The following is a 14,735-nucleotide window of genomic DNA, read 5'->3' on the forward strand; positions in this document are numbered from 1 at the left end:
AAGTTGCTGACCCTTTCCACCTCTGATCCTCCAATAAGGACTGGCTCATGGATCTCCGATTTCCTCCTCCTGAAGTCAATGATCAGCTCCTTGGCCTTGCTGGCATTGAGTAAGAGGTTGTTGTTATGGCATCACTCAGCCAGATTTTTAATCTCCCTCCTATATGCTGATTCGTCATCACCTTTGATTCTGCCTACGATGGTGGTGTCATCAGCGAACTTGACTATGGCACTGGAGCTGTGCGTAGCCACATAGTCATAAGTATAAAATGATTAGAGCAGGGGGCTAGGCTCACAGCCCTGTGCTGGTGGAAGTTGTGGAGGAGATGTTGCCGATCTTATCTGACTGGGGTCTGCAAGTGAGGAAATTGTCATAGTTCCAAATTAGAGAGACTTTTCACCAGAACCTGATTAAGTCACTCCTTGATACGTTACCTCTGCTTCGCTCCCTGCAGACACTGTCTGGTCTGTTTAGTGATTCCACCATTTGCTGGGTCTGGTGTGCTTGACCCTGCCTGCTCGTGCCAGGTTTAGAGTCATAGAGTTACACAGCACAGGAGCAGGCCCTTTAGCCCAGCTTCTCCATGACAACAAGAAGATGTGGAGGAGCTTTTGGAAAGCATCAAGTTGGATAAGTCACTGGGACCGGACGAAATGTACCCCAGGCTACTGTGGGAGGCGAGGGAGGAGATTATTGAGTCTCTGGCGATCATCCTTGCCTCATCAATGGGGACAGGAGACGTTCCGGAGGATTGGAGGGTTGCAGATGTTGTTCCTTTATTCAAGAAAGGGAGTAGAGATAGCCCAGGAAATTATAGATCAGTGAGTTTCTTCAGTGGTTGGTAAGTTGATGGAGAAGATCTTGAGAGGCATGATTCATGAGCATTTGGAGAGGCTTAATATGATTAGGAATAGTCAGCATGGCTTTGTCAAGGGCGGGTCTTGCCTTACGAGCCTGATTGAATTTTTTGAGGAGGTGACTAAACACATTGATGAATGAAGAGCAGTAGATATAGTGTATATGGTTTTCAGCAAGGCATTTGACAAGGTACCCCATGCAAGGCTTATTGAGCAAGTAAGGAGGCATGGGATCCAAGGGGACGTTGCTTTGTTGATCCAGAACTCACTATAGGAAGGATGTGGAAACTATAGAAGGGGTGCAGAGGAGATTTACAAGGATGTTGCCTAGATTGGAGAGTATGCCTTATGAGAATAGGTTGAGTGAACTTGGTCTTTTCTCCTTGGAGCGACAGAGGATGAGAGGTGACCTGACAGAGGTGTATAAGATGATGAGAGGCATTAATTGTGTGGATAGTCAGAGGTTTTTTCCCAGAGCTGAACTGGCTGACATGAGAGGGCACAGTTTTAAGGTGCGTGGAAGTAGGTACAGAGGAGATGTCAGGGGTAAGTTTTTTACGCAGAGAGTGGTGAGTGCGAGGAATGGGCTGCTGGCAACGGTGGTGGAGGCGGATATGATAGGGTCTTTTGAGAGACTCCTGGACAGGTATATGGAGCTCAGAAAAATAGAGGGCTATGGGTAACCCTAGGTAATTTCTCAGATAAGGACATGTTCGGCACAGCATTGTGGGCTGAAGGGCCTGTATTGTGCTGTAGGTTTTCTATGTTTCTACAACCATGATTCTCATCTAAGCCAGAACTATTTTCTCGTGCTTGGCCCATATCACTCTAAACCTTTGCATGGTCATCATGTCTCAGTGGGCTGAAGGGCCTTTTCCTTGTGTTGTCTGGTCAGCAGGTCAGGCAGCACCTGTGGAAAGGGAAACAGACACTAGCCTTTTACCTGCCACATGTACATCGATGCACAGCAAAGTTGTTTCATTTGCATCCAGCCAAATCAGCGAGGATTGTGATGGACAACCCGTAAATGTCGTCACGCTTCTGGCACCAGTGTAACATGCCCACACTCACTAACCTTCTAACCAGTACAACTTTGGAATGTGGGAGCTACCGGAGGAAACCCATGCGGTCCAGGGGTAAGCATAAAAACTACAGGCAGCTGGCACTGCTAAACTACTGTGCCGTGAAACTGAGTTAATGCTTCAGGTTGAATCCTTTATCTGAACTTAGGTATGCACCTGAAGAGTTGTGACCTGCAAGGTTGCGTGCCTGGTGCTGGGAGGTGAGCAATCCTTTATCCACTGGCATGCAATCGATGGGCTTCTTTTGTTCTGTATCTTTTCTATAACTTTGATTCTCTTCTGACTCTGGTCCTGCCAACTTTGCGTCTTTATTCTGTCTTGCCCCGTGCATCGTGCATAACGATGTCCAATTTCCATCCAATGTTGCAGTCTCTGCCGGCTGATCTCTCCTTCCCACGACCACTGACACCCTCAAATCCATGGAGATGCATATCAACTTCAGGAGAAATATGTCAGGAGAGTTTCTGAAAGCAATTCGGGAGGCACAGGCCTGACAAATTTGTTGGAATTCTTTGAAGAAAAAACAAGCAGGATGGACAAAGGAGAATTGGTTGATGTTTTGTGCTTTAATTTTCAGAAGGCCTTTAACAAGGTGCCACACATGAGGCTGCTTAACAAGCCATGGGCCCATGGTATTACAGGGAAGATTCTAGTATAGATAAAGCAGTGGCTAACAGGCAGGAGGCAAAGAGTGTGAATACAGTTAGCCTTTTTCCAGCTGGCTGCCAGTGACTAATGGTGTTCCACAGGGGTCTGTGTTGGGACCGATTCTTTTTATGTTGTATGTCAGTGGTTTGGATGATGGAATTGATGAGTTTGTTGCAAAATTTGCAGATGATATGAAGATAGGTGGAGGGGCAGGTAGTTTTGAGGAGGTAGGCTACAGAGGGACTTAGACAGATTAGGAGAATGGGCAAAGAAGTGTGGCAGATAGAATACAATGTCGGGTGGTGTATGGTAATGCACTATGGTAGAAGAAATTAAAGGGTGACTAATTTCTAAATGGAGAGAAAATACATAAAAACTGAGGTGCAAAGGGACTTGGGAAGTCCTTGTGCAGGATTTCCTAAAGGTTAATTTGCAGGTTGAGCCTGTGGTGAGGAAGGCAAATGCAATGTTAGCATTTATTTCAAGAGGACTAGAATATAAAAGCAAGGATGTAATGTTGAAACTTTATAAAGCACTGTTGTGTCTCACTTGGAGTATTGTGAGCAGGTTTCGGCCCCTTATGAAGGATGCCCTGAAACTGGAGAGGATTCAAAGGAGGTTTATGAAAATGATTCCAGAATGGCTTGTTATATGAAGAATGTTTAATGGCTCTAGGCCTGTATTCACTAGAATTCAGAAAAATGAGGGTTGACCTCATTGAAACCCATCGAATGATGAAAGGCCTTGATAAGAGTGGTTGTGGAGAGGATATTTTCTATAGTGGTAGTGTATAAGACCAGAAGGCACAGCCTCAGAAAAGAGGGACATCCTTTTAGAGGGGGAATTTCTTTAGCCAGAGAGTAGTGGATCTGTGGAATTCTTTGCTACAGGCAACTGTGGAGGCCAAGTCTTTATGTGCATTTAAGGCAGAGATTGATAGATTTTTGATTAGTCAGGGATTGAAGTAATATGGGGAGAAGGCAGGAGATTGGGGCTGAGAGGAAAATTGGATCAGCTAAGATGAAATGGCAGAGCAGACTTTGTGGGCCTAATGGCATAACTCTGGTCCTATATCTTGTGGTTTTATGATCTATTATCCATATCCTGTCTTTTTTTTTGTTGCATCTCATGTCCTGACCAACACATCACAGCAAATTCCTAATATATCTAAATGTAAATGGCAAATAAAATTGACCTTTGACCTGACCCTCAACAGTCAGGGCTTTGCTTATCAAGTGACCTCTCTGGGTTCAGTTGCAGCAGCTCCGAGTATGAAATGGAGGAGGACGAGGAGGAGGGTGAGGACGAGGAGGTGGAAGAGGTCCAGGAGGAGGAGGAGGAGGAGAAGGGTAAGGAAGGTGCAGTGGCCCCCTCAGTGGATGGCCTTCCATGGGGAAAAGCTGCGGAGATCCATCAGATGCTGAAGGACCGCCCAGAGGAGGACACGGAAGCCGAGAGCGAGGATGAGCAGAAATCAGAATCCAGTTACGGTGAGAGCCGCGGGTTCCAGCACTTGGTGTGGAGATGGTAGTCATTAATGTCTGTGGGGACACCATTTGAAAAGACTGTCTGAACCCTAGAACTACAGGGAGCCAGACCTAGTTACAACTAGTACCAGCTGTCATTGGTCCAAGGCCCAGGCATGCAGAAACATCCATGCCTACTGAGTAATGAGGGAGGCGTGTGGAGTTTGGCACCATGAACGTGTGCTTACTGAAGAGCTAATCTAGAGATGGCTCAATGGGCAGCCATTGCACTGGAGACAGGAGTTGATGTGATGGGATGGCTCAACCGGCAGGTTGATTATACTGGTAGCACAAGGTTCTGTAGGATGGTTGAAATATTGTAGGTACAGATCATTGGGCAGAAGCTCATGTACTGAAGATGAGGGATTCCATGGGGGAGTTAATAAACTGTGAATATACGGTGGGGTGGGGTTGGGGAGTTAATAAACTGTTGATATACGGGGTTCAGGGGGAGTTAATAAACTGTTGATATATGGGGGGGGTGCGTGGGAGTTAATAAACTGCCGATATACGGGGTTCAAGGGGAGTTAATAAACTGTTGATATATGGGGGGGTGCGTGGGAGTTAATAAACTGCCGATATATGGGGTTCAGGGGGAGTTAATAAACTGGCGATGTCTGGGAGAGGAGAGTTAAACTGTTGATGTGGGGGGGGATCGGGGGAGTTAATAAACTGTCAATATACGGGGTTCAAGGGGAGTTAATAAACTGTTGATATACAGGGGGGATCGGGGGAGTTAACTGTCAATATACGGGGTTCAAGGGGAGTTAATGAACTGTTGATATACGGGAGGGGAGAGTTAAACTGTTGATGTGGGGGGGGGGATCGGGGGAGTTAATAAACTGTCAATATACGGGGCTTAGAGGCAATTAATTCACTGTGGAGATCCGGAGTCCAGGGAATGAGGAGCTACATTCTCAGAATACTGGGGAGGCTCAGAATACTGAGACGAGAAAGCTCTTTGTATGAAAGAGTATTCTGCTCCCAGAAGGACTGTGTAGGCACAGTCAGAGAATTCATTTTAAAAAAGAATGAGTTTCTTGATACTTAAGGAATTGGGGCTTATGGGGATAGAGCATGAATTGGACTGCGTTAGATCAGCTACTCTCCTGCTGAGTGGCTGTACAGGCCTGAAGAAGCAACTGTAACTCCACCAGCGACTGATTCCTCCGTTATTGTGAGTAATCTGCTCCTCCAGGGAGATTGCTAATGGCTGTTAGGTGTCTGTGGATCAAGAGTGATCTGCAGAGTATAGCAGTATGGAACGTGATTGAATTCCAGATGTCTTTCATGGGTGTCTGTAGACATGCTGTGGTTCTGGACGGTGAAACAAAAAGCCTTTTCGGTTTGTGCCAGGTGTGATCTTCGCAGGGAAAGTGGCGTGCAGGTCACCACCCTCCCACCCTCACCCTCCCAATACCAGAAATATTACCCTTTGCCTTTCACCAGCACCAGCTGATGTGCAGGGCTTACAGTGTGGTGGGTGGGACTGTGCCTGGATTGGTCGGGCGGTAGCTGCGTGGAGAGCTCCCTTTCTGCGCCTGAGGTGGCTCAGACCATGAGTGTGGTTTTGAGTAGCGGCAGGGCAAGCAGTGAGACTCACCTCGAGAACAGAGACACAGTCAGGCAGGCAGGAGGCAGTGGGTGAGGATGTGATTCGTTGGACCTAAGGTTGAGTGGCTGCGTGAAATTCACTGAGAGGGATAGAGAAGGTCTGGGGTAATGTGGTGACTCCACATGTCAGTGTGGGCTTGTGGAAGATTATAAGCCCACTGCCCTCACTGCCTGATCCCTATCTCGACAGTCTCTCAAGTGGCCATTGGCGCCTCTGGAATCTCTCTGGATTTGACCTGAAGTGATATCTGGGTTGGGTGGGGCGGGGGTTATTCCCCGGAAATAGGCAGGACAGGGTTGCTCCTCCTCAGGCCTATCAGGGCCAAGTTTTTACTTGCCGTGCGTGGACGGTGTCAGGAGGTCGATCGCCAGCTGAAGGCTGCTGTCTGGAGCACAGGAATCGGAGTTGGCCCATTGGATAAATTCTCCACTCTGTGCATTACTCCAGACTCCAAATTACTGTCTCGGACAGTACTGGGAAATGGAACAAAGGGAAGTGAACTGCTGACACTGTCCCAGTTAGTGTAGGTTGGAACAGGCAATGAAGGGACATCTAACAGTAGTCTAGCAGGGCGGGGATAAGGCAGCTCTTCACATATGGCTTCACATCTCAACCTGGCCTGGTTTACCATGGCTGTCACACCCCAGCAGAGGCAAGGGGCAATTGTAACGCCAGCCCAGAGGCTCCAGCTAGGCTGCCGGTTAAGGACTCCCAGCCCTCATTTAGGACTGACCTCCGGCTCTTACACCAGGCCGGCCGCCCTGAATTTCCTGCACTAACTGTACTTCATCTTTTCCTCTGCCCCACTCTGTGTGTGTGTGTGTGTGTGTGTGTGTGTGTGTGTGTGTGTGTGTGTGTGTGTGTCTGTCTGTCTGTCTGTACCCGTGTGTGGATATTTATGGGATGTGCGTAAATGTGCATTTATCTGTTTCTGACCACATATGTGATTTTCTAATGTATATATTTGTATATGTATGTGTGTCTCATGGCTGTGTGTGAGATTGTATATCTACGTGCATCTATGTATAAATCTTTGTGGGATTGTCCATGTATGTGTGTGTATCTGCGCATGCGCATTTGTGTTTGTATGCATGTGTGTGTGTGCCTGCCGTGTATCTGTGTGTGTGTGTGTTCTTCCCTTTCCCCCCATGTGTCTCTCTGAAGAGGGTGAATACTGCCCCTGGGAGAAGGAGCTCCAGTATGGGCTCTGGGTACATCAGCTCTCTAAGGAAGAGGACACCCATGTGTTCCGAGGTATCTTTATTTCTCTGCAAGTACACAGCTCTGCAGAACTAATCATGTGCACCAGCCCCTCAGGGTGCGCAGCCACTGCTTTGTTGACCGCGGGGCAGAGGCTAGAGCTGATCAGCCGGTGACAGGTGGAACAGAAATCCAGCTGAAAGGGTACAGGCTTCCCGGTTGTGGGGGGTGAAGGCAGGGCAGGAGATGCCAGCCTGGGTTCATGGTCCAGCTACAGCCCCAACTGGTGTTACCTAGGACAGACGGGATCAGGGCAGGGGCACAGCAAGCTAACTGAAACGGGGACCGTCACACTGACCATCACTGCATGCTGAATGTCACACTGACCATTACGGGACACAGATCCTTTGAGCAGTTGCAGAAGATTCTCAAGAAGGAGGGTGAGCAGTCAGAGGACCAATAACATGGGTAGAAAGGGGGAGAAGGTGTTGCTCACTGAGTATAGAGAGTTAGGGAAGAAGCTGAAGAGCAGGACCTCCGAGGTGGTCATCTCTAGATTACTCCCAGTACCATGTGCTAGTCAGGGCAGGAATGAGATGACAGTACAGTTGAATGAGTGGCTGAGGAAGTGGTGCAGGGAGCAGGGTTTCAGGCTTCTAGATCATTAGGATCTCTTCTGGGAAAGGTATAACCTGTAAAAGTACAGGTTACACCTGAACCTGAAGAGGGGACCAACATCCTTGCGGGTAGGTTTGCTAGAGCTGTTAGGGAGGGTTTCAACTAATTTGGCTGGGGAATGGGAACCAGAATGATAGGGCTAAGAATGGGAATGTTAGTATACAAATTGATGCATTGTGTAACGGGACCTTGAGGAAGGACAGGCAGATGACAGGCCAAAATGGCAGTCAATGGGATGAGTTGAAATGTAACATGGGGGCAAAATTGAAAGAGATGATGAATACAGGACTGAAGGTGCTATATTTGAATGCACACAGTGTACGTAATAACATGGATGGTCTTGCAGCGCAGTTAGAGATTGGCCGTTCTAACGTCAGCATCACTGAGCCGTGGCTGAAGGAAGATTATAGTTGGGGGCTTAACATTCAAAGGTACACATTGTATCAAAGTGACAGGCAGGTAGACAGAGGAGTTCGCATGCCTCTGTCGGTAGAAAAATGAAAACAAATCCTTAGACAGAAGTGTCATAGGAGCAGAAGATGTAGAATCCTTGTGGATGGAGTTAAACTGCAAGGATAAAAAGACCACGATGAGAATTATGCGCAGGTCTCCAGAGTGTAGGATACAAAATACAATAGGAAATAGAAGAGGCATGCAAAAAGGGCAATGCTAAAATTCTCAATGTTAAAATTAAGATTTCAGTATGCAAGTGGATTGGGAAAATCCGGTTGGTGCTGGATCCCAAAAGAGGAAGTTTGTAGAATGCCTACAACATGGCTTTTTAGAGCAGCTTGTGGTTGAGCCCACTTGGGGAAAGGCAATTCTGAATTGGGCGTTGTGGAATGAAACAGATTTGATTCGAGAGCTTAAGGAAAAGTAAACTTAGGAGGCAGTGAGCATAATTTAATAGAATTCATCCTGCAATTTGAGAGGGAGAAGATAAAGTCAGATATATCAGTATTTCAGTGGAGTAAGGAGAATTACAGAGGTATGTGAGAAGAGCTGGCCAAATTTGATTGGAATGGGTCACTAGCAGGAATGATGGCAGGAGAGAATTGAAAAGATGAAACATGAAAGTATGCTAACCAATGTTATAAAAGAGAATATCAAAAAATGGATTTTTCTCCGATATATAAAGAGTAAAGAAGAGACAAGAATGGGTATCAGACCCTGGAAAATGACCCCAGAGAGGTGGTAATGGGGGACAGAGAAATGACAGATGAGCTGAATAAGTATTTTGTGTCAGTCACCAGCAGTATGCCAGAAATTCAAGAATATCGGGGGGGAGGGGTGGTGACAGAAGTGTGTGAAGCTTCTATTACTAAGGAGAAAGTGCTTGCGAAGCTGAAAGGTCTGAAGGAAGATAAGTCACCTGGATCAGATGGACTACACCCAGGGTTCTGAAAGAGCTGAAAAGATTTTGGAGGTATTGGTAATCATCTTTTAAGAATCACTAGATTTTGAAGTGGTTCTGGAGGACTGGAAAATTGCAAATGCCACTCCACTCCATAAAAAGGGAGAGAGGCAGAAGGAAGGAAATCATAGGCCAGTTAACCTGAATTAAGTAGTTGGGAAGATGTTAGAGTCCATTATTAAGGATGAGGTTTCAGGGTACTTGGGGGCACATGATAAAGCACGCCAAAGGCAGCATGGTTTCCCTAAGGGGAAACCTTGCCTGACGAATCTGTTGGAGTTTTTTAAAAAAGTAATAGGCAGGATAGACAACATAGTCAGTGGATGTTATCTACTTGAATATTCAGAAGGCTTTTGACAAGATGCCACACATGAGGCTGATTAACGAGGTAAGAGCCCATGTTATTGTCAGAAATATATTGGCATGGATAAAGGATTGGCCAACTGACAGGAGGCAAAAAGTGGGAGTAAAAGGAGCCTTTTCTGGTTGTCTGCCAGTGGCTAGTGGTGTTCCACAGGAGTCAGTGTTGGGACTGTTTGGTTTCACGTTATATGTCAGTGATTTGATCACAAAATTGATGGCTTTGTGGCCAAGTTTGCAGATGATACAAAGATGGGGAGAGTGGCAGGTAGTGTTGAGGAAGCAGAGAGTCTGCAGAAGGACTTAAATTGGGAGAAGTGGCAGGTGGAATATAATGTAGGGAAGTGTTTGGTCATGCACTTTCATAGAAGGAATAAAGGCATAGACTATTTTCTAAATGGAGAGAAAATTCAAAACTCCAAGTGCAAAGGGACTTGGGGTCCTTGTGCAGCATTCCCTAAAGGTTAACTTGCAGGTTATGTCAGTGGTAAGGAAGGCAAATACAATGTTAGCATTCATTTCAAGAGGGCTACAATATAAAAGCAAGGATGTAATGCTGAGGAATTATGAGGCATTGGTCAGACCACATTTGGAGTATTGTGGCCCCTTATCTAAGAAAAGATGTGCTGGCATTGGAAAGTATCCAGAGGAGGTTCATGAGAATTATTCCAGGAATGAAAGGGTTAACGTATGAGGAGAGTTTGATGGCTGTGGGCCTGTACTCGCTTGAGTTTGGAAGAATGAGGAAGGAATCTCATTGAAACCTATGGAATATTGAAAAGTCTAGATAGAGTGGATTTGGAGAGGATGTTTCCTGTAGTATAGTGGGTGAGTCTAGGACCAGAGGGCACCGCCTCAGAATAGAGGGATGTCTCATTTAGAACAAAACAAGGAATTTCTTCAGCCAGAGGGTGGTGAATCTGCAGAATTCATTGCTATGGACAGTTATAGAGGCCAAGTCACTGAGTATATTTAAAGTGGAGATTGATAGGTTCTTGATTAGTCAGAGCATCAAAGGGAGAAGGCAGGAGAATGGAGTTGAGAGGGAAGATAAGTCAGCCATGATGGAATGGAGGAAATACTCGATGGGCCAAATGGCCTAATTCTGCTCTTATGTCTTAAGGTCACACTGGCTGCCATATGACACAGATCATCACACTGACCATCACATGGACTGACACAGACTGTCATGGAGCACAGGCTGTCTTACAAGCCCTAACCATTGCTCACTTAATGCCCCTCACAGAGCTGCTCTCCCAGCCGGGGTGACTCTCCAGTCTCTTTGGCCAAACCCCACACTGTGTCTGTTGTATGCAGACCTCTCTGCCCCAGGCATCACTGCAGGCATCTGACACCCTGGGCTGGGTGGGACATTACGTTGCTGTGTTCCAACTGTCACCGGCTTGCTCCAGCAATCCCTACAGTGCCTGGGCAACGCTGAAGCTTCCTCTGCTGACATTAACCCTTTCCTGGGAAGAGCGTTTGCTGTGGCAGCTGGTGAGAGAAAGTGTTGCTCCATGACGCTGGAGCTGTGAGAATGGCATTGGGTGCAAAGAGGCCGCAGGACCGCAGCCTGGCCAGCTGTGTGCCAGTGTCGGCACTGAGTGCATCTGTCCCCAGGGTGTGTGCATGGCTTGTGCACTAACCACCTGCTACCACCAGTGCTCGACAGCTGAGGCAGTCCTCACTGCTCTAAGCACCCTTTGTTCTGTATCACCTCGTGGGGCACTGGGTTGGGCTGGTATGTGCCATGTGTGGCTGTGCTGTGCCAGCCTGGCACATGAACTTCAGGCTGTGCTGTGGTGTATGCTGCAGGATCGGTCTGGGAGACCGAACTGGTCTCATCTAGCCTGGAAGGACTGGGCTCGAAGGACCATACTGAACTAACCTGAAGACTGGGTTATACTGAAGTGAGAGGACTGGACTGAGCTGGGAGGACTCAGCTGGTAGGATTCAGCTGAGCTGGGCTGGACTGGGCTCGGAGGAATGGACCAGACCAGATGAGGCTGGGAGGACTGGACTGAACTAAACTGACTGGGTCGGACTGGACCATCTGGACTGGACTTGAAGGACCAACTTAACGGATTGGACCGAACTAGACTGGCAGGACTGTCTGGACTGGGCTGGGAGGACTGACTAGACTAGACTGGGAGGACCAGACCAGACTAAAGTGCTTTGGACTGGGGTTAGTCTGGGATTGTTGGGCAGTTTTGGGCTGGGAGGACCAGGTGTATGCGGTTGGACAGGGCAGGATTAGGTGGACTCATTTTTGGATAGGGAATATTTGGAATTTAATCAGGAGTAGGAATAATGCATCAGGGATTTTTGAATTCAAATGAGCACGTGGAATCAGGGAGTACAAACGAGGAATCTGGACTGTAATTCAGTTATTAGGGTCACTGCACAGAGATCTGGGATAGTAATTACCCATCAGAGATCAAAGGCTGGCTGACTGGGCACTTACAGAAGTAAGAATAATTATTGAGGAATTGTTGGGATCCGAAGCTGAAAAGACTGGATTGGGATCATTAGTGGGAATTGCTAGGTTACAAAGAGCAGTGAAAAGATGCACAGCTGCTGATATTGGATCAGACCCTTGAATGGTTCCAGGGAAAGGGCGTTACAGGTACCAGGTGAGTCTGGGCCCACTGGGGCTTCACCAGGCCTGGTGGGTGGGGGCAGTCTTTGTCCTGAGGTTTGTCCGCCCAGGGAGAGCTGGACACCAAGCATATTTTGAAGCAGTGGGAATCAAGAGAAGTGGGATTATTGTAGGGAGGTGATGTTGAGACAGGGGGTCAACTGCGACCTTATGGGGTATGGAGCTAAATTAAAGGGGTCAGATGGCCTACTCCTGCTTTTCTTCATCTCATATGAGTGTACTGATAGGAAACAGGGATGAGTTGTTTGTGTTCAGTGGTTCAGAGTGCAGTGACACAGGTCTAAAACTCCAGGCTAAAGATGGAAGGGAAATGTGAGGGGAAGTGTATTTTCTCAGAGAGCCTGGAGTGATGTCAGCAGGGTCATTTAATGCCATCAAAAAGAAATCAGGCAGCCTCTTTTGGGGGGAGGGGGTGTGCAGAGCCAGGAGAGATGAATGGGACTGGTGTGACTGCCTGACCAGGAGCCAGCATAGACTGAATGGGCTGAATAGCCTCCACTGGTGCTGAACTGATTCTTGGAGCTGGCAGGAGCTTGGCTCGCTGACTTCTCCTTGCGTTCGGCTGCTTTCTGCATGCGACCCTCTGCTTTGTGAGCCTGAATCTCTCCACTCCAGGATCTACCTCACTCTTTCATAATCTCTCTTTCTCTCTTCGCCTTCCTTTCCACCTGCCTTCCTGTTGCTTCACTGGCACTGTGCCCCCTCCCGGAATAGCCTCGAGCCTGAGGGTGCGGCAGATCGTCAGCCCCATTGACCCTCTGGACATCAAGGCAGATGTGCACTGGACACACATTACAGGGCACGGAGGGGTAGGCTCACCAGCGGCCTCTGCCCCAGAAGGTAATGATGTACCAACCGTCCCACACCAAAGGGGTGAAGGGAGTTAAATGCCATGAGAGCAGGGACAGGAGAGCCCAGGGAAAGGTTGGCTGGGGCAGAAGTACGGTCACACTGTGTGGAAAGGAGTCATACGTTGGGACCATGTGGGTGAGGGAGGGCGTTGGGGGAAAGCTGCGTGTGGGAGGAGTTGGGCACGTGGGGGAAACTGCTGGGTGGGGGAGGTTGAGTAGGGCGTGCGGGAACATCTGCAGGTTGGGGAGGGGAGTCGGAGGCGCAGGACAGCTGCGGGTGGTGGGGGTTTGGGTGCACAGGGACAGCTATGGGTCGAGGGGGGAGTCAGGAATGCAGGGACAACTGTGGGGGTTTGGGTGCACAGGGACAGCTGTGGGTGATGGGGGTTTGGGTGCACGGACAGCTGTGGGTGATGGGGGTTTGGGTGCACAGGAACAGCTATGGGTGATGGGGATTTGGGTGAGCAGGGACAGCTGTGGGTGATGGGGGTTTGGGTGCACAGGGACAGCTACGGGTGATGGGGGTTTGGGTGCACAGGGACAGCTACGGGTGATGGGGGTTTGGGTGCACAGGGACAGCTACGGGTGATGGTTTGGGTGCACAGGGACAGCTACGGGTGATGGGGGTTTGGGTGCACAGGGACAGCTACGGGTGATGGGGGTTTGGGTGCACAGGGACAGCTACGGGTGATGGGGGTTTGGGTGCACAGGGACAGCTGCGGGTGATGGGGGTTTGGGTGCACAGGGACAGCTGTGGGTGATGAGGGTTTGGGTGCACAGGGACAGCTGCGGGTGATGGGGGTTTAGGTGCACAGGGACAGCTGTGGGTGGTGGGGGTTTGGGTGCGCAGGGACAGCTGTGGGTCAAGGGGGGAGTCAGGAATGCAGGGACAACTGTGGGGGTTTGGGTGCACAGGGACAGCTGTGGGTGATGGGGGTTTGGGTGCACAGGGACAGCTACAGGTGATGGGGGTTTCGGTGAGCAGGGACAGCTGTGGGTGATGGGGGTTTGGGTGCACAGGGACAGCTATGGGTGATGGGGGTTTGGGTGCACAGGGACAACTGCGGGTGGTGGGGGTTTGGGTGCACAGGGACAGCTGCGGGTGATGGGGGTTTGGGTGCACAGGGTCAGCTGTGGGTGGTGGGGGTTTGGGTGAGCAGGGACAGCTGTGGGTGATGGGGGTTTGGGTGCACAGGGACAGCTGTGGGTGATGGGGGTTTGGGTGCACAGGGACAGCTGTGGGTGATGGGGATTTGGGAGCACAGGGACAGCTGTGGGTGATGAGGGTTTGGGTGCACAGGGCAGCTGTGGGTGATGGGGGTTTGGGTGCACAGGGACAGCTGTGGATGATGGCGATTTGGGTGCACAGGGACAGCTGTGGGTGATGAGGGTTTGGGTGCACAGGGCAGCTGTGGGTGATGGGGGTTTGGGTGCACAGGGACAGCTGTGGATGATGGGGATTTGGGTGCACAGGGACAGCTGTGGGTGATGAGGGTTTGGGTGCACAGGGACAGCTATGGGTGATGGGGGTTTGGGTGCACAGGGACAGCTGTGGATGATGGGGATTTGGGTGCACAGGGACAGCTGTGGGTGATGAGGGTTTGGGTGCACAGGGACAGCTGTGGGTGATGGGGGTTTGGGTGCACAGGGACAGCTGTGGGTGATGAGGGTTTGGGTGCACAGGGGCAGCTGTGGGTGATGAGGGTTTGGGTGCACAGGGCAGCTGTGGGTGATGGGGGTTTGGGTGCACAGGGACAGCTGTGGATGATGGCAATTTGGGTGCACAGGGACAGCTGTGGGTGATGAGGGTTTGGGTGCACAGGGCAGCTGTGGGTGATGGGGGTT

The 14,735-nt window shown here is 49.4% G+C and overlaps 1 protein-coding gene across 1 annotated transcript in view; it reads left to right on the forward strand.

Annotated features, from left to right (window-relative positions):
• LOC134351732 (protein-methionine sulfoxide oxidase mical3a-like) overlaps positions 1 to 14,735 on the forward strand; it is a 298,787-nt gene that overhangs the window by 207,685 nt on the left and 76,367 nt on the right. Inside the window, exons 29-31 of the mRNA XM_063058319.1 lie at positions 3,842 to 4,077; positions 6,893 to 6,982; positions 12,754 to 12,879. Coding sequence (XP_062914389.1) covers positions 3,842 to 4,077; positions 6,893 to 6,982; positions 12,754 to 12,879 — 452 coding nt within the window. The remainder of the gene's footprint in view (positions 1 to 3,841; positions 4,078 to 6,892; positions 6,983 to 12,753; positions 12,880 to 14,735) is intronic.

The sequence above is a fragment of the Mobula hypostoma genome, chromosome 9 (genome assembly GCF_963921235.1).
Source record: "Mobula hypostoma chromosome 9, sMobHyp1.1, whole genome shotgun sequence".
Lineage (NCBI taxonomy): Eukaryota > Metazoa > Chordata > Chondrichthyes > Myliobatiformes > Myliobatidae > Mobula > Mobula hypostoma.